This window comes from Limulus polyphemus, unplaced genomic scaffold (genome assembly GCF_000517525.1).
Source record: "Limulus polyphemus unplaced genomic scaffold, Limulus_polyphemus-2.1.2 Scaffold24, whole genome shotgun sequence".
Classification (NCBI taxonomy): domain Eukaryota; kingdom Metazoa; phylum Arthropoda; class Merostomata; order Xiphosura; family Limulidae; genus Limulus; species Limulus polyphemus.
The window spans coordinates 960,861-986,696 of record NW_013665634.1 but is presented as its reverse complement, the minus strand read 5'-3'; the positions used below and the strand labels follow the sequence as shown (position 1 = coordinate 986,696).

General features: G+C 30.4%; 2 protein-coding genes across 3 annotated transcripts in view; one reads left to right on the top strand and one right to left on the bottom strand.

Annotated features, from left to right (window-relative positions):
* LOC106458841 (rab GDP dissociation inhibitor beta-like) overlaps positions 1-6,914 on the top strand; it is a 22,975-nt gene extending 16,061 nt beyond the window's left edge. The window contains exons 7-10 of the mRNA XM_013918398.2: positions 2,476-2,578; positions 3,514-3,658; positions 5,531-5,585; positions 6,228-6,914. Coding sequence (XP_013773852.1) covers positions 2,476-2,578; positions 3,514-3,658; positions 5,531-5,585; positions 6,228-6,365 — 441 coding nt within the window. The 3' untranslated portion in view covers positions 6,366-6,914. The remainder of the gene's footprint in view (positions 1-2,475; positions 2,579-3,513; positions 3,659-5,530; positions 5,586-6,227) is intronic.
* A 630-nt stretch (positions 6,915-7,544) lies between these two features.
* On the bottom strand, positions 7,545-22,830 carry LOC106458749 (glycerol-3-phosphate phosphatase-like). Of its 2 annotated transcripts, none has more exons than XM_013918292.2 (8): positions 22,723-22,830; positions 21,648-21,715; positions 20,952-21,044; positions 19,049-19,186; positions 18,567-18,635; positions 15,840-15,990; positions 10,753-10,897; positions 7,545-8,705 (listed from the first exon to the last, which is right to left on the bottom strand). In XM_013918292.2, the coding sequence occupies exons 1-8, from the start codon at positions 22,799-22,801 to the stop codon at positions 8,516-8,518; spliced, it is 933 nt and encodes a 310-aa protein (XP_013773746.1). In that variant the 5' UTR covers positions 22,802-22,830; the 3' UTR covers positions 7,545-8,515. The 2 variants fall into 2 exon arrangements, with proteins under 2 accessions (XP_013773746.1, XP_022241024.1); XM_022385316.1 differs by lacking the exon at positions 22,723-22,830 and adding an exon at positions 22,231-22,555.
* Between the last annotated feature and the right edge of the window lie 3,006 nt (positions 22,831-25,836).

The following is a 25,836-nucleotide window of genomic DNA, read 5'->3' as shown; positions in this document are numbered from 1 at the left end:
CCATATCAACATATTGACTTGCTGGTCCTTTATCTCTATTTAATACTTGTTTTTGTGTTTATTGTGTAAATACAAAATGTTTTTAATTATTTATTATAATTTAAAAAAATTTTAAACACAAGTGCTGGTAGTGTATATATACAGTATGCTTTTGTGAATACTAAGGCTTGTACACTGAGAAGTTAAAAGCAGATAATTAAGACTTATTAGATACAATTCTATAACGTTTTTTTTTTTTTTAGGGAAAATTGTACTACTACATTAAGAGTAAAAAACACAAAAGCCAATGTTTTTTGCCACAGTGAAAGGTAAAATATTTTTATTGTTGGTTGCAGCAGACTAGTTGTGGTAACAAAGCTACCATAATAATTGTTACCAAAATTAGTCAGCTGTAACTAATAGTAAAGATTTACCTTTGATTATGCCAAAAAATGTCGGTTTTTGTGTTTTGTACTCTTATTAAGATACAATTAAGATACAATTCTCTTTACCAAAAACATTACCTGTTATTACTTGTCTCATTAAATATTTTGGGATAACGAGAGAAAGTTATCTTGTTGTATTCAGCATGTTTTCTACAACAATTCTAATTCGACTTGCAGTGCTTACACGATAAAACAGTACACTGAAAGTTTATTTAATTTTCACATATTTTTTTTTTATAAGTTTTTTTGTAGTGCAACTAATATTAAGGAATGTTTTCTTAATATATACTAGAAATATGTAAATAAATTGCTATATTATTAAATTGAAATGTATTTTCTATTTGTATGGTTCATATGAATCTACCATAATTTGAGAATTTTATTATTTATAAATGAAATATGTAACACCAGGATGTAAAGAAAATGAGGAAAATAGTAATGATCAATGACTAACTCAAAGTTACAATACTTGTGAATTCATGTCATCTTTTTTTTGGAATTGATGGTTATCTGATTGCAAGGATAATATGAAGATCCTCTTTGGGTAACTAAGGCTAGCCACCTGCTTTAACCAGTCAAGAGAGAATTTTGTGTCATTTTTCATGCTTTTAAAGGCTTTCTATGATGGAGGGAAATCGTACAGTCTTTTGTTCAAATAAGCAAGAGGATAATTTAAGTAAAAGGGACTGTCTGTGTTCTTTGTGTTTCTGTCTGTCTTTCATAAAAAAGTTTAACAATTTTCTTTTATGTAATAAATGTAAAAGTTCAAAAAGAAAAGTATTGGTTTATCAGAAATGCTGTCCTTGGAAATAATTATCAAGATTCATATGGGTCAAGAAATTTCTGGATATTCAGGGGAAAATGTTTTCCAGTGCTTGAAAGTCAGAAATTTTGATAATTATAGTTGCGATCATGGAAGATAAAATAGGGTGAGCTTACTACAGAAATTGCATGCAGTATAGCTATAACTGACTTTCTATTTGCTGCATGTCTAATGCTTGCTGTGGATCAGTCCCTGGATGGGCATGGAACTTCTAATAATAGATCATGAACTTCTGCATTGTTTGAGGTGTACAAATCCTGAAACCTAAATCTCGGGTTTAAAATTATGTTTGTTTTATAAGAACAGGATTGAATGTATTCCATGTGAAATGCTAGTATAATATGAGGCAAGTATAATTCTTAACTTACCTTACTTTCTTTTCAGGTGAAGATATAAATTATTAATATGAAAAATAAATTTTTTGTATGTTTCAAAACTTGTGATTCATTGAGTAAAGCATGAATTCACACTTTGAAATTGATACAAACAATTCCACCAGTCTTTGCATTTTATGCAGATGTCTCGGTATTACTAGAGCATTTGTTTTTAATTGTGACATTTAAAAAATTTTCCATAGTTATTTTCATCGGCTTTCAACCAAATGTTATGATGTTTTGAGTAGTAGTAGTAAATCTTTTGAAGTTAAACATTTATCTGTTAGTGTCACATATTCATCAGATATTGTTCCTAGTATATGCACATTCATAGTTTGGTATGTACTTGAACCTGTCAGATTATGCAGCTGTGTATTTCAAGGTTCTTATATTACAGAGGCAATAGGCGTTTTTGCTTCTGTCATAAAACGTCAGAAACTATGTATAATGTCAAAGTCTCAGCATGGTCATTTCAATCTTTTATTAATGTATATCCAGATTTTTTTGACCTAATGGTTTCTATTGCTGATCATTGTCATGTTTTTAACCTTTGGTCATTAAATTTGGTATAACATTTTTATTTGTATGGTTTAATGTTATTTCTTTCTTTGTTGTAATGTGGAGAATTGCCAGATATTTTTTTCATAGGGTATGTATTAGTTCTACCTTATTATTTCTTTTAGTAATCCATCTTTTACTTCTTGTAGTCATCATTCTTGGTGTTTTCAAGACAATAAAACCATTGCAGACCTAGTTATCATCAGTATGTTGAAAATTAGCTTGTTTTTATTTGGTGTTGTTTGTTGTTAGCTGTGGTTTTGTATAAGCTTATTTTTACTTGTTTTTTTTACAGGTAATTAGGTGCATTTGTTTGATGAACCATCCAATCCCTAACACTAAGGATGCTTTATCTTGTCAGATTATTATTCCCCAGAAACAAGTTGGCCGTCATTCAGGTAGAAAGCTATGCATTTATTATACTGTTAAATTTTGGAATGTGTTTATGCCTTTTAAGATTCTGAATAAAATTAGCCAACATATACTGGAAGTTAAGATTTGTGCTATGTTTTCAAATCCTTGAATGCCCTGTGACATTTTTTTATAATGGTTATTTATTGCCAGCTAAAATCATTTCTTTTTTTTAATGATATAAATCAAATCTACTAAAGAAAAACCTAAGTATGAACAATAAGAAAAAAACTTGAACATTTCCTGTATGTGCTGGTTGACATTATAAGTAATCCATCAGTGCTTGTTGTTTTTTTCTCTGAAGACATTCCATGAAATTTAAACCAAACTGTAGACTTGTAGACAATCAAATCTTATATTTTATCATTTTTGTAAACTATAACTTGGTAATTTCAGTTTTCAGGATATTGTCTTCAAAAACCCTTATATGTAATAATGTTTGTTTGACAATCAGCTCTTTTCATTAGTAAATTGATAATACTTTTTTCTAAGAAGTGAGGTATTGGGAATGATGAAAATCTTTAATTTTTAATGTTATTGAAACCTTTGTAATGAATTTTTATATACTGCACATTTCTTGAAAATATGTACATCTTTAGTTGTAAGTAGATAATTAGATAATACATTTTAGTTAGCATTATGAACTTAATTTGTGTTTCCTATATTATTTTTATATTGTTGTTAGTGTAACAAATTTTAAACTTCTAAAAAATAACCGATTAATAAGAAAATTAATAATTTTGAATAAAAGTATAATTTTATTGAGTCAATAACTGAAAGAATGATAATCACATATTGAGCCTACAGAATTAAATTAATTTTTAAAAATTAGCTTTCAGATATTTAAGTATATCAACAAAACTTAACAAATGTTTATCATAGTGTAATTGAAAGTTAACACTTCTCTATCTTGTTTTTCCAGATATCTATGTGTCAATGGTTTCATACACACATCAAGTAGCAGCAAAAGGCTGGTTTGTAGCTATGGTTAGCACTGCAGTGGAGACCCCTAACCCTGAAGAAGAAATCAAGCCAGGACTTGACCTACTGGGTCCCATTAAGCAGAAGTAAGCCTTTTCACTTAAACATACGCTGTCTTGTTATATCTGTTTATCTTACAACAGTGATGTACAGAAGCTTGAGTATATGTTATATTTAAAATCATCTTGAATATGCAAATCAGCAAGTCACAACCACAGCAGATATAAAGTATCAGAACAACATTTTTATTGTTATTTGTAAGTAGTGTGATGCCACTGATCATCTTTGGGAAAGGTATGTAACAGACCTTTCTGAAGGAAAATATTCGTACTCTCATGTCAAAGATGTGTTCATATTGAGGATTTAGAATTTTCAAGACTGAAATATCTCTTGTACATAATGACATTGGAAAGCAAAGGAATATGAATCAACTTGGAAAACCCAGATGATTCAAGAAGAGACCTACAACAAGTTGTGTACCGCAGGCGAGGTAAGCAAAGCATTGCATATTGTAACAGGTAAAACTACAAGGAAATAAAGGTTAGTAGCAAAAGCCACCCACATGCCCCAATATGCAACATAAACAAGAAGGATTTCTATATATAAAAGTGACACAAGTTATCTTTTCAACTGCATCTGGAACATAAAATGGGTATTTATGCTATTACATATGATCACATACCAGTAAAGTTGTCGAATGCAGTGCCTATGGACTTTTGTGGGATCGGGCTTTTGAAATGGGTACTTTTACAATAGATTGATTATGAAAAGCCAACTGAGAAGAGTGGTGTGCTTTGGATATAGTAACCTTATGATGGAGCCTTTGGCAATGGAAACCAGAATCAAGATTGAAAATTGTCATATGGTACTTGACTGGAGTGTGGCAATATGAACTGTAATGATGTGATGAGACTCCAAAATCATGTTATAATGTAATCAACCTATGTTTTATTATACTGAAAGGACTGTTAACAAAATTAAAAGTAAATGTAAGCCATTGGTGTGAATTTTTATTGTTTTATAAAATACTAAAACTCAACTGTCTTTTTCAGTTGTGGCTTGAAGTGTCAACTATATACAAGTAATATGCTTGTGTGTCTGTTCGGAACTTTTCTCACAATTTTCTTGATCAAATGCTACAAATTTGATGTAATTAAAAAGGCCTTTTTCTGAGGAGTGTGGATCGCATATTGGCTTTTTCATTCAGAACCAACTTGCCTGTTTTTTGCTTAGTCAAAGTTTTTGATGCAACATGTATGGTACACGATGGCACAATGTTGTCATCATGTGACGAATGGCTTTGACTTCAACTTTAGTTTTTTTATTTGCAAAGTATTTCACATAAACACCACTAACTCGCATGTGATTTTCTAAAAAAAAAATTAAACTTACACTAAATACAATTTCTATGGGCTTTCTTGACTTATTTAGGTCTAAAATATGTGTGTGTGTGCAGTTCATTCAAAACCATGTATTTATCACTTTGTTAACATGCATTCATATGTTTCTGCATGGTCAGCTAAGTTTGTCTTCATTACAACTATACATTTACTTTACTTTGCAATAATGTAGCTTTTGGTTCATTTCACAGACTGCTATAAACATCTTTTAGCTACTTTTTTTCTTTATGTGAGTTTCTTTGTTTCAGCTTCTAAAACCATGTCATACACTGAATGCGTATAACTATTTTATATTCTGTTTACCATTACTATACTTTATTTGTAGTTTTATTAAATAGTTATGTCTATGCGAGTTGACTAAGCTAAGCTATAAATTGTTTAATGGAATTAACAAAGCTATTGTTATACAGTAGGATCTTTGTAAAAGATTTCTGTATAAGTCTTAACAAGAGAGAGTAGTATATATATCTACTGATGTGTGTGTGGAGATGTACCCAATTGTAACTAATATGCACTGGGTGAAAACATGAACTGCGGTTTAATTTTTTTTCCTTGCAGGTTTATATGGGTTAGTGATGTTTATCAACCCAAAGATGATGGACAAGCAAATCAAGTATGTATTGTGATTGTTACTATTAAAACATTAAATGAGTTTATGATATGGAGATTTTTGTAGTTTTAAGAGCTGCCTATGTATAATACCAGATGAAATGTACGTTAAGAAATATTTAATGGATAAATACCATAACAATCTGAACCACTTTGAACATTTCAGTTTTAACTGTAATAATTCTCTACAGTATTTCAGAGCAGTTTTTCCTGAAGTAACGATGTAAGAACATTTGTTACATTGCAAATAAGTATTTTTATATTTAGTTCATTCTTGTCATTACACTTTCTTTTCCAGTTGAAAAAGAGACCAAGCTTCTACAAAAGATATGACCATTTTTTACTTTTTGACCTTCCACTATAAGAAAGTTTGTCAGTTTATGCTGTTTCAACTTATTTAAATATGCTGTCTGCACAGTTGAACTTTTCAGTTTTTGAAGAAATTGTCTTTTTACCTCAGACATTTCTACTTCTGTATTAGTTCAGATTTGGGATATGTTCCTTCTTTTTAATACCATGATAGTAACCATAAGAACTTTAAGATAAAGGTTTCTTTGACTTGATATTAGACTATATGAAACTTTTAAAATTAATTATACAATGGTATTAAAGCTGAGACTTGTAAAATGGAATTGTATCTTCTCAGGTGTTCATCTCTGAAACCTTTGATGCAACAACCCATTTTGAGACCACATGCTTGGATGTTTTGGATATTTTCCGCAGAGGAACAGGGGAAGATTTTGATTTCTCTAAAGTACACCATACTCTAGAAGAGCAAGAATGAAAACATTGAAGTTTTTCAGCTTTTTCAGGGTATCTTTCTCTGCTTCATTGTTTTTGTATACCTTAAGTCTGTGAAAGGAGCTCATCACTCTGAGAAAGTGTCCCAGGAGCTGACTTTGAACCATCATGTGGACGGCAACTTGTACAACACTGTATGCTCGCAGTTGTTACTGCCACTTTCGTGTCTAGGGAATCTAGTGATGTTTGGGTCATGTTGTAATGTAGAACCAGTTGTTTTGTGTACAGTATTTCAGCTTGTAATTTTGCAGTCCTGTTGTCAGAAAAAAAATAAAATATTGTGCAAGTATCACTTTAATTCTATGTCTGAGCATGTAGTAGTGTAAACCAAATGTTAAAAAGGTAAGCTATTCACCTAACATTAATTAATTTGTATTATTAAGCCTTTTTTTTTCTTTTCTTTTTGCTGAAGTGTAATATTGAAACCATGACCATTCCAATTTTTACCACAGCTGGGCTGTATCTTTATCTTGGTTCACTGCAGCACTAATGTACTTTGAAATTTTCTGAAATAAAATACTGGGTTCCCTGATTTGTTGTAATCTTTGTCATATATGGGAATATTTATTTTTTATATTCATACCATAAGTTAATAAAAATACACAATACCATTAATTTGTCTTTGTACTTTATTTAAAACTTGACTTGTAAATTTTATCTTGGGAATGAACATTATACATGTTTATATAGATATACTGTTACATTTCAGCCTTAAACAGCAACTAAATCTTAAGTTCCATAGTTTAATTACAAATATGCTATAATGTAAGGATTTTTGGTGTCACTAAGGTGTAGATTGTAAGAATTGGTACATATGTATTGCTAGTTTTAGAAAGACACATGCAAGATAAAAACTTGCATCTCATGACAAAAGTTAGTATGGGCTTCCCTTTATCAGCCAACTGTTGTCGTATGCTGCTGAAAGATTTGTAGCATTTTATTTGTGTAACTAATTATGTTAATGTATGAAAACACTTCTTTCACTCACTATCAATGTTTATTTGGTTTAAGCTAGCATTTTTTTAAGAAAATGTTATCTTAAATTTAGTTAAAGTAAATGTTTCATTTCAATACAATTGGTGGACAGAGCACAAATAGTCCACTGTGCTTAACAGAAATGTAAAATTACATTAAGAGAAAGCTAACACACACAGGAAAAGTGTCCTATTGGTATGCCTTTAATACTTTATTAATAATGTTTCAGTAATACACTTCTGCTTTTACATAGGAATTTTACTCTTATAATGTGTATTTCATATTATAAATACAAAAAAACAATCCACTTCACAGGAGAATTAAGCAAGTACATCTTGCTACTGTCTGAATTGTATTAATTCTTACTTTCATATTAATGACTAATAGTCTTTTTCCATGAAGACAGTAAAATTTAAGCACACTTTTTAAATAATATTAATATAAATTAGCTTTTTATACATTGTTTCCAGTTTTCTTCCACAAACTATACTAGGTGCTAAGCATACAAAGTTTTTAAACTACCCTTTATTCTGTCTGTAATGTAAATAATAGATTAATATTTATTCTTAGATTGTTTTAATAGTTAATTAAATTTACTATCATTAATTTACCTTACTGTTAAACCTAATCAATGTTATGGCACATTAAATTCTGATGACATACAAAATGTCAACATTTGAGTTGGTTTCTCATATTTTTAAGCAGTAGACACCTAATTAACTATTATTGTCTATTCTTCCTAAAAATATACATTTTCAATAAAGGAAGAAATGTAATATTTTTTACTACAAATATGTAAATATATTTGAACAATTATACAATTTACTAATCCAAGGCAAGCCAGCATAGTTATACACTGTACCAAGAACTATAAAGAAACCCTGAGTTGGTAACATGCAGAAAAGTTAATGGGAAATATAATGTACAATAATAGGGACATTTTCAGAAATAACTAATATACTATGATAAAAGTAACTCCTTAGAAATAAGCTATATACCTGTGATGAAATAACATATAGAGAAACAAGAACAATAATATATACACTACTATGCTATGCATAGTAGGGGTATGCAAAAGTAATAACAAATTAGCACAATGCAAACCAAGAAATGTTATCTATTATACTTGGTTCCATAACAAAGCTTACAAATACATATCTACTGGATTACTCCCATTAGTCGCCCTAAATCAGCAAGACTAGGAAGGTAATAATCAGGAACCATCATTTGTTTGTTTTCACAGTTGCTGTTACTGCATCTTTCTACTTCATTCAGGTCACTGACACCTGTTAAAACCAGCAACGTCCTTAACCCAGTAGACCTTCCCAAAAGGATGTCAGTACTAAGCCTAAAACAAGTTTGTGTGCATTACTATCAAACAGTAAACTACTTTTATCCTAGTCAAAAAAATATTAAATACATTTTATTCATAAAATCTTAATCATTCATTATAAGAACCCTTAAAATAATGTTAGTAGTTAAGTGGTAGGGTTCATTTCTCAACAAAAAAATACTCGGTTTAATAAAAAAGGATTCAAAATCTAAACCTGATTATTCTCTTGAACAGTAGGACCCACTGGGCAAAGAAAGCCTCAAGTTATTGACACATAACATAAAAAAATTGTTAGGTTATATATTCAATAAGTTTTTACTGTGATTTTTATTAAACTTTAACAACCTTCTGTATCAAGTTACTCAATAATTGTACTAAAAAAAAATATACAAGATTAAACAGAATCACTCAATCACATATCATATCATTTTGATAAATTCATGAAAACACAGCCAACATCAATTAACTAATCTTGTTTCATTTGAATACAAAGCAAATGAAAATGCTATGTAATAATAATAATGTTAGCACATTGTTAAATTTTTGTCAGAATAATGTGAGATTTATAAAGTTGATAGATGATTTTTAAACCTATTACATGTACAATGAAAAAAATCCACATATTATAGTATATTTAGGTTTTATACATTATCATTATATAGAACAATTGTCACCTTAGTTAAAATCAATATCATGATGATATGTTACAAGATCATGCCTATATGAAGAGAGAGATTTTAAATGATAAAATACCCTAACTTTGAATCTCTATATTCCAAACTTTCACCATTTTTATTTTGTGTAATTAAATTAGTTACTGAAATCTAACACACAGAATGTACTTTGTGCACACCTGCAAATTTTCTCTACTAATTTGCTAGGTATGATATAAAAAGTTGAAAACATATAATGACTATTGAATAATGAAATTTTGACTATTTAAATTATTTAAAGTGTCAGAATTACAAACTGATACAGCTTTTACCATCAGGATCCTGTTTCACACATTTTTTGTGGGCATGGGATCATTCATTGTCTTGCTGGAAGAAAAATACCTACTCAATGAGTTATGTTTTTAAGGGAATGGCATGATGTGCCTGTACTTATCAGCAGTCATGATGCCATCAATTATATATAATCACCAATACCATTGGCTGAGATATGACCTCAAATTTGTTTTTATTCCCCACCATGTTTTACTGTAGATTACACTGACTATTTTACTATTCTTTACCATTGAACAAACTCACTGATTGATTGATTTGAACTTGGATACACCTGTATAGAGCAAGTCTCCAGCTTTGCTCATAGCATCGTTTGTGGTCTGATGCCCATTCAAACTTATAACTTTGGTTGCATCTTCTCTGCAATGGGTTTCAAGCAGCTACACATCCAATGAGACAACTTTGTGTTAATGCATAGCTTACTATTCGTGAAGTGACATTCATACTCCTATTTACAGCAAGCTCTGTACTGGACCATTACTATCTATCTCACATAAATCATACCCTGAAATAATAAACATCACTCTTGGAGAGTTAGTTTTCAACCTCTAATCCCCCTTTTTTTTTAAATTAACACTGCTCGTTTCGTGTACTATCTTTTTTAGAACCAAGTTCTTACACATGCAAAAATGTGAGAACAACAAGCACAGTATTTATATGAAAGAATTTTTCCTACAAAACTCATTATGTTAAAACATCATACCAGCAGTAATTCTTAGCTGTGGTTTAATTTTATAAAAAATAATTTAAGAATTATGTATTTCATGAAACGTTTATAACATAATAAAACTACAACCACAATAATGAACAAGAAAAGTTTAGACTTGTAACATTTTTTTACTTTGGTGGTGTAAAAAATGTTATCTTTGCTCTTAAGTTCTTGACTTTATATTCAAGGGAAATATGGAATAGACTAAATATTGTATGACATAGATGACTAAAGATATCATAATTGAGCTAATTAATTTAGGTATTCTGTAAAAAAATACACTTGGAGTAAATTGTAGGTTATGAGATAAATTATAATGTCACAAATAAAATTAAAAATTATAGAGTACCGGTCTCCAATTATAATGCCTTTCGATGGATCTAAGTCTGGGTACTGGTATTTGATACAATCATACAAAAACTTTGCTGGTTTACCAAGGACAATGGGAGTCCTCCCAGACACAGCTTCTACTGCTCGAATAAAAGCTCCTGTTCCTGAAAACAAGATAGATGCTTAAAATGTGTAACTGAATGTCACCTAAACTATTAAAAAAAAAAGACTAAATACATATGCAGTACTATTTGTATTAGTTCAGAAAAGTATCTTTAAACTGAAAACATAAAATAATTCAACATATGATATCAGATTAAAAAAAAACAAAAAACTCAAGGTACAATTTCAAGCATCCTAAATCTCTGGCAAAAAATTTTTCTTATTAAAACAAACAAAAAAGCAAGGATGTCTGTTACAGTTATGAAACCCAAATACTAATAGTGCAATGTTACTTCATGGTTTGAAAATTGGAGTCTTTGAATCTGAAGTCTGCTGTATTAACTACTGGTCTAACCAGCCCAAATTACTAAGGAGTTAAGACACCATTATGTCCTGATGAAATATTCTAAATAATCTGTTTAATTAAAGTATTTTGGTCTTTATTTATAAAAAGTAATATTTTTTTTAGATAAGCTGTTATTTAGACTGACGTTTCAGTGCCTAATGGCTGTACCTCCTTTTTTGAAAAATACAAAACTGGATAAACTTCAACAACTTTCAAACACCAAACACAGTTCTACCAAAATGTTACTAGTCTGCAATCAGGCAATAATTATTAACCTGATTCTTGGATTGTCGGTTATAAATCAACATGCCCAAAACTGTCAACATCTCTATTGCATAAAGACATATTTTGAAAATATATAACAATATATATTTTAGACATAGCAACCTAAATCTGTTTAGTCATTGTGTTGTTTCTCTTGTCTCTGAGAAATCTTTTCAATGTCACCTTCATATTAAGTAAGACAACTTTATACATCAATAAATTAATTAAATTATAACTTGATGAAACTCTAACAATCAATCCATTACTACTACTACTTTAGTAGTTTTGAAATTGTATGTAAAATATTCATGTGCTTCTGGTTACAATTTCTAGAGAATCCAAAAAAAATGAATCACAAGAAAAAGACATTTATGTAGACACTCCTTCCCCTGAGATAAATATATCTTTTTGCAATTCATATTTTTATTTACATTTAAGATTTATTTCTGATATTCCTAGTCTAGTTGTTTAATCTGAACAACTTATTATGTTACTATGAAGAATACTGGTTATGAAATTCCTTTTCAATTCATGCCCTTATTTTACATTAGTCTGAGATATGGTGGTAAGATTGTAGCTTTTTTGAGTAATAAAGATCAAGCCAGGATTAATATTCAATATCCCAGTGTTAAATTCACTGTAAATTTTGAACTGCCTTTTATTTAAACCTATATAGTGCATATTTGAAGTTGGATACTATCATAAAAATACTTTCACTGGGGTTGGGTTATATGTATGTTTTGAGTTTTGTTAACTTTTTAAATATAATGGAACTTTACTTCAGACTAAGATGTTTATTGTGTTTGTCCTGTCTCTTTCACTGGACATAAACCTTCAGACATCAAGCAAGTATACAAATTTCTAACAAGTCACTATCCTTTGCTAATCATAAGAATTTCTAGGGACTCTAGACAAAAACTGTTAAGCAAGAGTGATCTTATCACCACTCCCATTGTTGAAGAATGCCATAATTCCAAGTATACCATGCATTTTTACCCATAAAATCCCTCCCCCAAAGAAAGACGTACAAGACTTTTTAACTAGTCAAATATCACAAGTCCAATACAACATTAAAACATTAATTGTTCACCCTTTATAATTTTACATACAATGCATAACTCACATATGTAAAACACAAATTTGTTTGTTTCTTTGTAACAGACACAAAGGTACTTGTATATATTCTTTTATTTTCACATAACTTACATGTTAACCTTCAAAATGGATATGTCAAAACACAACTTTCATTCACATTTTATTATAAGCTAGGATTGTAGGTGTATTTCAACATTTTATTAATGTTCTATTGATACTATATATATATATATTTCCCATCATGAAGTAATATGCTAAAGTTTGTAATAGGGTTTAGCCTAAAAAATCAAATCGATTGCATTAGTCATTTCTAAAGCTGTAAAACTAAAGAAAGATGCAAGTGAATATAAAAGGTTACAATTTTTATCATAAATGAAAGTGTTTCACTGGATTACAAATCAATTTTTTAATATCAATTTGATAGTGTGCAATTTCATCAAGGTTTTTATGTAAAATGAAATTAACTGACATAAATGTGATAGTCATCTCACCATAGCTAGTATGGTTCTACTAAAGAATGTAGGTTACATACATAAAAAATATTAGACTTTGCCTACAGCCTAAGCAATAATTAAATGCACCAGCAAATTTTACGAGTATGAACAAGTAATTCTTATAAAACTATGTTCTGCCAAAAACAAAACAATATTGTAATTAATGTAGCAACAACCGTTGATTTATCTATTTTGAGAAAAAAACATGTTTGTTAGTGATTTCACAGACTTAAGCAATAAAGCTTAATAGTTTTATTTTCTAGAGTACTTAATCCAAATAAACAAGAATATTGTTAAAAAGAAAAATACAAGAAAATATATCACTTACAAAGTTCACTTATATTTTGCCACTCCATTACTCTAGTTAAATTTTATTCCACTTTTTTTATGTCCAGATCTCATAGGATTTATTTTGGACAATTACTTTTTTATATAAATTAGAGAGTAACAACAATGTGTAGTGTTCAGTTCAAACAGTAATTGTAATTTGGAGAAGTAATCATAAGACTCAGTTTACACACCTTTTTAATCCTCTATGGTGCACTTCCTCCTCCTGTCTTTACACTAAGACAAACACATCCATGCAATGGTTATAGTCCTTCAGAGATTTTAGCACAAAGCAGTTTTTTGAATCTTGTAGTAACTACAAACTCTTGCTATTCAAGTACTGCAGCAGGAACAGACTCTCAAAAACTGTACGCTATACTACACAGTGTAAAACATAAGTCATCCAATATATGCTTCAAAATGCACTAAAATAGACTTTTAAATGTATACAAAATAAAAGGCTGAGTGACTCGCTCTTTGATTACTGTGCAGTACAACCTTGTGAAATGTGTCTGATAATTAAAAAAAAATCACTAACCTTTATACATGTAGTAGTGTGAAACCATCATACAATCTAAGTCAATGCAACATCATTTACTTTGTGATAACATAAAATAAACAATGTATCCCAATAATTATTGCAATATGTGGGAAAGACCTATATTTTTATTATATTTTGAATTTTGACAATTAAAAGTGTAAAATGTATCTTAGTTAATAAGTAATAGATTTGTGTGAAAGTATATGATAGGGAATAAAGCAGTGAAAAAGAGAAACTTTGATCACACCACACCATTCTGTGTGAACAGTAGTTTTTACATTTTCTGACCAACATTATCAAAATAAAAGAAAAAATAATAGAAAGTATAAAGTCTGCAAAAAATAATTAAAAAAGACAAAGCATACATATAGAAATATAATTTTTTTATCAATAACAAAATAAAATTCACCCATATAGACTAATTCCTAGTTTAAATTTAAAGTAGATATTCTTTGTGTACAGAAAACAGCATATTCATATTGAACAATGAAAAAAGTAACTGTTTGTTGATAAAGTCTAGTACCAATTACTAAAAACCCAGTAGACCATGTGATTTATGGCAGTGGTTCCTAACCTTCTTTCCAGTTGAAGACCAGCTAGTTTCAATCCAAAAACGTCATAGATCATTTCATGAAATAGTGACTTTTTAAAGTACTTTTATGTTACATTGTAAAACAATATATTTTAATAACTGTATTTTAAAACACATATTTTTAACCATCTTGCATATCGGCTTAAACCTCCTTGTGGTGTAAGAGGGGCAGGTACCTCCCCAACAAGGAAAATGGAGAGAAAAGGTCAATGGTGTAACTACTCAGGTAGAAAGTTCAGTTCTTCTTGTAAAGAACTAGAAACAACCATCCTAGAGCCAGCCAAAAGAGAAACTTGAAACTGAGAATACCTGATTAAACCAATGATTCATTGAAGGCAAAATAATAAAAAAAGAATACTGAAACCAAGATTACTTAAAGCACTCTTCAAATTCCAACTAAACAAAGTTCTTTGTAAAGATATCTATGAGTTATTACAAAAGGCTCTTCCTGATCAATAATCATCTGTACAGAAACAGAAATCAATTGTTCAGGATTGAACACACAAAGCAATAGCTTTAGTAATACTGGTGAAAAGAGCTGTTGGTGAAACAAATGACAAGACGTTGAACTAGCGAATGATATCTCTATGTATGAGACACTGACAAAAATTCTTAACAAATCAGGATACATACATAAGCATCCAAACTCTTCATCTTCATCATTCAATAACCTGGCTTAAAGGCTAAGATGAGTACTGAAAAGCCTTTCATTCTGAAAAAAGGTACCAGGATAAAGTTCAGTGGAAAAACCTATGACAAATCACTAATCCATTTACTAGGATATCTTAATGATGGAGATGTAAAAGAAAATTAAATGTAAAATGATGATGCAGTCAAAAAGATGCTCCAGAGATTCAACCAAGTCAGCCTAGGCTGAATACTTAAATTAGAGCTGTAATGTACAGCATTAGTGAAAGCAAAAATACCATGGAAAAAAGTTTTTTAAATTCATGTAATAAACAAAAGAATCTGTTTCAAAATAAGATTGATCATCTCAAATAGGGTTATCAACTTTACAATCCTTCGGGTTAGTAGACACTATTCTGAACATGTGTAGAACAATTGTACTGAGACTATCAGATGGAGAGACAATCTTATTCACAAAACTGATCTGATCCATACATGAAAGAACATACATTACAAATGTTTTGTCAGGGAAACCAACGTAATTGGAGGTAAGGTTTTTGTACCTATAGAGATTAGTCAGTACATGTGTTTAACCATGATGGTCATTGTAAGAGATAAGAAAAGTTTACCGAAACAAAAAAAGAACAGATTTTCCTACCTGGAATCACTAGATGTTTCAAATCTGTCTGGAACTGTTCATCTATGTTAGTAGCTATATAAACACAATTTGGATCTTTGAGATAACTCACTGTTTTGACTAACTTTGGGTAGCTAACATGTTGGTCAAAACCCACTACTACAGCTCCAACCTACAATAAAAATAAAATTAACAAAAATTATAAGTACATAATTTATTTTTTAAACATTACTACTTGTAAAGAAAAAAAGTATTTTGCTTCAATGCAAGTTTTCATAGAAAGCACTAATTTTTTTTTCTGACCCTTCTCACTTCCAGTCTTTTAAAATAATCTCAATTAAAAGTTTGGCATTAATCGTACTATTTTTTCATTCTGAACTTACATTTTGATCAATATATGATTATGATACACAGTCTTGAAGTTAGCAATATGTTAATTTTGATTTACTTTACATAATAAATTTCTTATCCCTCTGGATACACATGGGTAAAGAGTGTAGATGTCAGAACTTTTTTACAGAGTTACATTCAAAATTCAATTAAATTACTTTATTATCAATGAATATAATAAACTTTGCATAAAAATGTAGTTAATAAATATAATTTTAATTTCTCAATTTCAAAAGGATATATTTAAAAAACTCTTCTTTGTTCCTACATGCAACATAACACCTGTTTGCTTCTAACTCTCCAGTTTAAATATTCTTTTTATTCCTATTTGAATTTTTGAGTTTTGATACAGATTACAAACTTATAATATAGATATTTGCTAAAACATAATCTAATTCTATGCTCTCTAATCATCTTGACTGACAGATATAAACTAGAAAGTCAAACCCACATGCCATGCTCTCATATCGCATACTTTCTTTCAAAAAATATCAATAATTTACCCTGAGATTTGCTAATACATTATTTATAAACAATAGAAAAAATTATTTAAGTTTAATTATTTAAGAATTACAGAATAGGCTAGCTTGTTCTTAAGATAACTTCTGAATTATTTAGCCTACAAATTCAAAGTTGCTATTGCCGAGTTCATCTCAACCAGGTAAGGGAAACATTTTAATACACTTATAGCTTAGTTAGAAAGCCAGTTAAATTATAATAGTTATAGGACATTGTATTTTTTGTGTGTGTGTTATTATTTTATTTCCCATTTGAATACTTGAAATAAATAAAAATTCATAAGGTACTAACAATGACCCTACCAAACATTAAGGGTAACTTTTATCAATACTTTGACTGAAAAAAAAGTACAATACTCGTATGTAAATACTAAAATTCTTGTTAGAAAAGTCATTAAAATGTAAAAATTTGAAACTCATTAGATTAGTTAAGAAAACATAAAAAAAAATTCTCAGTGATGCATACAAGCTGCACAAGAATTAGATAATTGAATACATTGTTTTACTGTAACTTGGTGTTTGCTAGCAGGGTATTTATAGTTTTGTTAGGCACATTTATTAGTTAGACATGGTTCAAAGGTTAATAAAACAATAACAATAAATAAAAACAGATGTAAACTGTCGAGACTGAGGCTGTTTAGGATAGCTGTAATTTTCTGTTACAATGCAGAGCCATTATAGAAAAAAAAGATTTTAGATTTAGATTTATTCATTTATAAATTTAGATTTATTTTACATTTTTTTGTGATGTTTTTACTTTAGTAAAATAGTCTGACCCATATAGTGTTAGGGTACATAAAATATAAAGTTTTACAAAAAAAAAACAACATTTGGTATTCATTTAGGAGGTTCCATAAATTATGCAAATGAAATCTGAAAAATTCCAGATGAAAAAAAAATGTATTTCTAATCTTAATGTGTAAATCACCTTGCATTCAGACTATGACTCCACATATTTACAGACATTTTTTTGTAAACATACTTAATTACAAAATCAGATTTTCTGTGTACAAAAGACTTGTAATGTTTACCAAATGCTTGCCAAGTTTCGTAAAGATACATTTACTACATTAAGAGTTATAGAATGTATAGTTTTATGGTTATACAATAGTTGCATTGTTTGTCAAAATGACCAAGCTATCATACAGAGGGTCAAACTCTCCTACTCATGCCACATCATGTTGATAGTTTATGTCTTGGTCTACTATAACACTTTGTAAGTAATTTCTTTTTAAAAGCCTCACAACAGCTGGACAGAATTTTTATTATTTTAGAATTCTTCAAACTAATCTGTCAAGCTTAGTTTTACAAATGGAAGGCTGTAGCAACACTGTTAAAGTCTGCTTTTATTCTTAGCCAAAACAAGTAAACTAGTAAAATTTGTAATTTTTCATATGTATTGGACAGTTTCACAAGCAAATTTTAATATTGTTATTATTTTCAGATGTTAAAAAAGTTTGTTTATACCATACTCAGATGAACAATGGGCACAGATGGGCAGAAAAATGTAATTTTTCATCATTTTTACTTTACTGCAAAACCTTTTTGATGCATAGTTATCAAATTTTATTAACTCCCTTCCTTTCCATCGGAGCATGCTTGGTACTCCCACTATTGCTAAAAGAATAGGGGTGTACTCTAATAAAGGTTTTTCATACTCAATCCAATGATATATGGTTTGTAACGCCTTTCTTTAATCAAACACACAGTAACTCACTCAAATATAAAATTTTTGATATTTTATCTAATTTCCTAACTGTCCCTGGTTATTAAGATTACAAAATGATTGGGCATTAATAATGATGAAGATATGTATTTACTTCTACATATAAAAACTTACCTCAGAATCCAATTTCAACTCTTTTGCTACCCAGTTATACCAGTATTCTGTTTCAGGCATTGGATCTGGCTAGTGAAAGTAAATCAAATCTTTGTGTAAATACTTAGATGTTATGACTTAATGTCTTTGACATATGATTACATTGTGACAAACACACTTTGTGATTGAGCACGTCATCTTTATTAAAGTTATTGAGAAATGAAAAATATTGCACTACTAAGACCATTACTGAAATGATTGTAATTCAAAATCATGTATGTTTGATTACTTTGGTGAAATAAGAGATATTAATAACTTACTGTCAAAAAAGTGTTATGAACTTCAGTCAGCATCATGTATGTATTAAGTGATCCAAGTATATTTTAGACCATGTTCAGCTAGTTTCAAATAGGTTTCTGACAAAACAAATGCACTAATGATAAATCACATACAGATACAATTTCATAATCATTTGAGAAATTCATAAGTAATTATTTTCTTACACCAACAGGTAGGAAAGGGATTCCAGCACTGTGAAGTTCACCTGCAATACCACTACTTCCAAGGACGTACACCTTTTTTTTGAAATCTATGGACTTCAAGTACACTGCCACACAGTAGGATGTTGGGAATATTCTATCCTGATCAATGAGAGAAATTATATACACTTGTACACAAACTTTCTGCTCAGTCAGTTTTTGTTCATGAAACAATGTAGCTTTCACACACACATTTTCACTTTAGTAATGCTTTTTGGACTCTAGGTGTGAAACAAGATCTGTGGTTTCAGAAGTACTATAATAACACAGCATAATGTTTTTGGACAACAGGGGGACCTATTAGTCCATCTCAGCTGTTTCATCCTTTAAAATAATTTAAAACCATAAATCTTAAAGCCAGCCCTTATCATTCATATACTTATCAAGCTTTTTCTTAAACTCACTTATATTTAGTGCCTCTACAACATCTGAAGGCAACCCATTCCAAAGGCAAACAACCCTGTTAGAAAAATGAAATTGTCTTAGCTGAAGATGATTCCTACCTTGGCAAAATTTCTCATATTCTCATATTCTGTTTAATATGAAGAAAAGATGATGCATCAACACTATCAATTATCTTTACAATCTTAAACACCTCAATCAGATCCCCCCCCCCAACTCTTCTCTTTTCAAGAGAAAACAATTTGAGAGATTTCAGCCTTGACAACCCCTCCATCCCAAGCACCATTCTAGTAGCCCTTCTCTGAACCTTTTCCAACAATTCAGCAGGGTAAATTATCTTACAAAGAATTTACCCAGTTTAAACTTTTAAACAGATTTTTCACCTGTAAACTGAGTCCAATTCCTTACCAGAATGACAAGTTTTATAAAAAGCTATTACTAAGAGCTCTTTCAGTCATGCAAGTGTATTTATCTGTAGACTCGACTTGATAAACGTCTTTGTTTCAAATAATCACTCACAATAAGAGAGATCAGTAGTGTAACTAGGGAGGGTTAAACAGGGCAGCTGTCTTGGGCACAGCCCGGAAGGAGATGCAGAGCCTCAGCTATTTTAACATATATTTAAAAACTAAACCTGATAAAATGATTTGGCAAAAATTTTCATTATCATATATTATTATAAACAGGATTGCTTTTGCTTTATGATCATATAGTATGTGTGTGTGTGTGTAGGGGGGGGGGGCAGTTCGTCAAATTTGCCCTGGGCACAAAAATACCTGTTTATGCCACTGCCAGAGGTTTATGTATTCTACTAAACTAGGTCAAAGAACTTAACTCACACTGTGCAATGTTACTTAACATTTTCATTCTCATTTCTAACAAAGTATTTAAAAAAAATACACATTTCCTTTCTATAAGTAAGAGCTATTTATGTTCCTTAAAGGAAAAGATATGTGATACACTATAGGTGCATGTGTTGATATTAGTTAGCATATTAGAAGTAACCTATGCAATGTCTTTGAAAATATTACTCCTGAAAGAGATTATGGAACATTATTTTAACTAAACAATAAAAATAATTCCCCTGAAAGAGATTATGGAACATTATTTTAATGTTCTTTTGTCCTTAATGTATATCTGAAGAATAAAGATATTACCCCTGAGATCTTACGGAACATTATTTTAATGTTCTTTTGTCCTTGATGTATATCTCAAGAATAAAAATATTACTCATGAGAGAAATTACAGAACATTATTTTAATGTTCTTTTGCCCTTCTTGTAGTATAACTCAACAATAAAAATATTACCTCTGAGAGATTATGGAATGTTATTATAATGCTCTTTTGTCCTTCTTGATGCATAGCTCAACTAGGCTGCCAACAGATTTAAAATATAAATTGTATACATATTTCTTAGAAACTTTTAGTTTCCAAACAAACTGCTTAGTAGAATTTAAACACTTACCACACTTGATTTAAAACCAAGCACTTCACATTTCCTATGGTATTCATATCTTGACTTACTACTGTTATTTGTGACAAAGATTACTGTCTTACCCTGCAATAGACAGAAAAAGTGAGAAAAGTTATTGTTTTTCACATAACTAGTAAAATATTACAAATATAAGTTTATACTACATCCCACTTTCATGCAATATATACTTAAACATAAAAACATTTTGTATAAAAATGAACCATAAAACAGATGTTGTTGGTAATGTGTTAGTTTTCCTTAGTCATTTACACAATGTTGTAAACAATACAAATCCCTAATAAGTATTCCAGTTTGCAATTGTTATAACAAGTTAGAAATTAAATACATAGTACATTACATACGATACTTTACCAAAATTACTAACATCATTTGCCATAAATATTTATTTTATTGTATTACTATCATGAATATACAAGTAGTATAGTAACAATGTAATTAGCTGCATGGCATTCATGTTAAAATTTATTAAACAGTTTTATATATTTGTGTTTTATTGTTAATTAAAAACAATTCTATCACAATGCATACACCCAACAAAGTAAGTATATTTCCACTTAGCTAAAATTGGTCCTTCAGGGAATGATCACATGTGCTAATGTAATAAATATTTTTAAAAAATTGAATAAGAGTCAAAAATAAATCTGGAGTGCACGTTTGTCTTATTACCATATCTTGAAGAGCATTTATAGTTTCTTTTGCTCCAGGAATTGCTTCATTTCTATTCCACAGTACTCCTGGTATTAGAAAGAAACAGTATATTATCAAAATGTCAAAAAAAAATTCTTCATTGTCTAAGCATTTCAAATTTTTTTTTTCAATATGTTTCATTACATGAATGAAATATTTTAAATATATGTTTTAACTAATGGGTGTTACTTTTTAATGGAATTTTCTCAACTGTAAATTATGGTTTAGAAGCAAAATTTCTTTTACAAAGTGTTACACCTTTAGATGGAAGCCTACATATGTAGTAGGGTATGTAGTAAAATAAGTAACAGAAAAGTTTTAATAATTTTTATGTTTTTTTTCATAACAGATTTCTGTTCTAACTTCTAGGATAATACTTAGTCAACCAGTATTCCAGTTACCATTAAAAAGCATTGTTATTAACATAGGATACACAGAAAGTTCTAGGAACTTATGAAAGATAGTACAAAAATAATTAACATCTTAAGCAAAGGACAAATAAAGAAAACAAAAGTCATTTGAATTGAAGTAGAAGATGGCAGCCTTATGCATGATGCCACACCTAAGGAAAACTTGATCCAAAGCATCATTGTCTAGCACTAAAAAAACAAGCTTCACACAGAAAACTACCAACACATGACAGCTGAGAAGTAACTATTTGAATATAAATATAATAATGCATCTAAGTTGACAGTAAACTCTAGAACAATCTGAATTGATTGATTAAATGCTATAATTAATCCCAATATTTTGTTTCTGAGATTATCTTTTGTATTTAAAGTTTTCTCTATAATAATACAATCCTAATTCCTAATCGCATTATACAGTTATTAATTAGCTGGTTTTGTATTTCATAACACAAAATGCTGAAAAAAAGGAGCTTCAACGAAATTCAACTACGGTGTGGTAATGCCAGTGTCAGACTCTCAAACCAGAATAACTGGTCACAATCAGAACATAATATTTGCTAAAGACATATTGAAGCAATTATAGTAAAAGCAATAGGAATCTTAATAAAAGCACGTTAATATCATTAACACTACAGTACAATTACCATCACAATCGGTGAGTACAAAGTCAAAAGAATTCAAAAATCCATTATGAAACACAGTTGCATCAAGTTTTTTCGTCATGATCAAGCACCGAGTCTAGGATAGTAATAATCTGCCGCCAATGGCCAAATACTAGTATACACAAAATATATAAACTGAGCCTCTGAACTTGTGGACATATAACTATCATCAGTAAATATAATTTAGTAAACTATTTTATTTCAACTTGTTTTACGTAATAAAAGAAAAATATACAAACTAGAATTGTGTATTTCATCCAATTAAATATATATATATATTTAAAATTTTTGGTTTTTTTTCGAATACTCTGAAATAAATGGTATTAATAAATGACAACTGTGGTAGCAAGTCTGAAAAATAGATGTACGATACTCGAAAGAGTACAAGACACCCCCGAAACGAAATAACCGTTTATACACTTTACTTAAGCACTTCGAAAAAGCTTCAAAAAACACTGTTTTACAATAAATAATAAATTAAAGCTCAAAGAAGAAAATTTCTTATGTTCAGTTTTACATAAATTCCTTTTCATACTGCTACAGGAACGGCATATCCTTTTGTTAAATAAAGTTAAATTACTGCCTCATAATAAACACTATGAAACGAAAATCGAATTTCAGGTAAAAATGTTAAATTCACTCGACGTTTAGCTTTATAAGAAAATTCGTTGTTAAATATTTCTCTGTTCTTTCAGTTTCATCGTGATCTAGCAGTATTCCCCCAGTTATAATCAAGTGCCTATGCAAAATGGCCAGGTGGTTAGGGCGCTCGACTCGTAATCTGAGGGTTGCGGGTTCGAATCCCCGTCCCACCAAACATGCTCGCCCTTTTAGCTGTGGGGGCGTTATAATATTATGGTCAATCCCACTATTCGTTGGTAAAAGAGTAACCCAAGAGTTGGCGGTGGGTGGTGATAACTAGCTACCTTCCCTCTAGTCATACGGTGCTAAATTAGGGATGGCTAGCGCAGATAGTCCTCTTGTAGCTATGCGCGAAATTTAAAAACAAACAAAAGCCTATATAAACTTCAGAATTTCTATAGAGCACTCAGCACTGTAATGTGAAACTCAAGTAAACAATATTCTTTTTGAGTCTTATGGATCTTCTATACTGTTTATTATGTCTTTATTTCATTTAGCATTACGTATACCAGTTAAACAAAGTACATTAACACCATTATTTACGTTAACTATAGATTGTTAAGTAAAGAATATTGGTTAATAAGTTGTTGTTGTTTAAATTAATATTATCGCCTCTTCCGCCACTAGTATTATTCCTTTTGATAAATAAACGTGTCATTGGTTTGTAAAGTTCATTACACCGCGCTTTGTCTTTTTCGTATGTACAAATTATAGTTCTTATAAATTCCGTCATATTTATGCTATGTGAACTTAATAACAAAATCTCATTATCTTAATATCATTGTGATATTCAGGAATCATAAGTTGTTATAGACATACAATTGAATAGTTCTAAACGGAGCTAGTTGTTGCTCAGAATTAGTTTGGTATTGCCAGATTCTGCTTTGTCTTCATTCTTTGTAGAATAGTCAATCTAGCACCTATACATACACAGTATAAAACGATCATAAGGCTTCAGGTAAAAAAACGTTATATTCGCTCGACGTTTCGTTTTACGAAATAACCCATTGTTAAACATACTTCTGTTCTTTCAGTTGATCGTGATCAAGTGGTTGGTACAGTATGTGAGAGCTATGACCACATACATTTTCCATTGTGATGACTTAATGGTTATGATAATGGACACTTAAAAACAAAAAGTATCATTGTAAACGTTTTGGCTTTGTTTTGTACATGTATATATCTATATATCTGTTTGTTTGTGCCCCCCAGTGGCACAGCGGTATGTCTGCGGACTTACGATGCTAGAAACCGGGTTTCGATACCCGTGGTGGGCAGAGCACAGATAGCCCTTGTGTAGCTTTGTGCATAATTAAAAACAAACTGTTTGTTTGTTTGAAGTTAAGCACAAAGCTACACGAAGGGCTATTTGTGCTCTACTAACCACGGGTATTGAATCCTGGTTTCTAGCGTTGTAATTCCGCAGACATTCCGCTGTGCCACTGGGGGGCATCTATATGTCTTTAGTATAAAGTATCCGCATCCAATAAAACTAGAAAAACACATTATTTCTGTCGTGGACGATTTTAATTTATAACTACGATTACAAGCAATACAAAGTCTTCAGCAACGTTAGTTATTAGAGTACTATTCATATTTTGTTTTACATATTTTTTCAAACTGCTGAAGCAAGCGAAAACAACAATTCACACTGCTTTCCAAGATTCTGTTAGCGTTCAGTCCCCAACTTTAACACATATTCTTTGTTGTTGAAGAACAGTTTTCAGCCGAACCTGAGTTGCTTACATTTGTAGAGACAAAGTAATAGGTGCCAGTAATCTGTTTGTTTGTTTGAAGTTAAGCACAAAGCTACAAATGGGCTATCTGTGCTCTGCCCACCGCGGGTATCGAAACCGGTTTCTAGCGTCGTAAGTCCGCAGACATACCGCTGTGCCACTGGGGGGCGCCAGTAATCTGACGGTCTGTGCTCACACACATTTGATAACTTTTAGTAAACCCAGAACGTCCAACTTTTCATTTCTTTTATATAACTTCTCAGATTACTCGCTCTTATTGGTAATTTCACTTGTTGATGCTTCCGTGTTACCAAGTATCAGGAAGAAGCAATGAAGGATTGAAATCGCTATCAGATAAAAAAAAAATGAATTAGAACTAGCAGGACCAAACTTGGCATGCGAACTCGGGGTGACCAGGTAGAGGGGTGTCTTTATCTATTTCGTGTTGCCCCATATCTAGAGAGTACCAAGTCGGGCTAAAATGCGCCCGGAAGGTTCACCCAGACATGATGTGGCCTAGTAATAGATTTTAGAACTAGCAGGACCAAACTTGGCATGCGAAGTCGGGGTGACCAGGTTGAGGGGTGTCTTTATCTACTTCGCGTTGCCCCATATATAGAAAGTTCGAAGTTGGGCTAAAATGCACCCGGAAAGTAACCATGGCATGATGTGGCCTAGTAATAGATTTTAGAATTATCAGGACCAAATTTGGCATGCG

Bases quoted from the DNA above. Each gene is read 5' to 3' on its own strand.
- LOC106458749 (XM_013918292.2), bottom strand. From the start codon at position 22,801: ATGACGAAAAAACTTGATGCAACTGTGTTTCATAATGGATTTTTGAAT. The intron at 18,636-19,048 runs GTAAGAAAATAA...TACTTTCACTAG, and splicing joins TCCCTTTCCTACCTGTTGGT to CCAGATCCAATGCCTGAAAC. The intron at 8,706-10,752 runs GTACTCTATAAT...AACTTGTTTTAG, and splicing joins GGCATTATAATTGGAGACCG to GCTTAGTACTGACATCCTTT.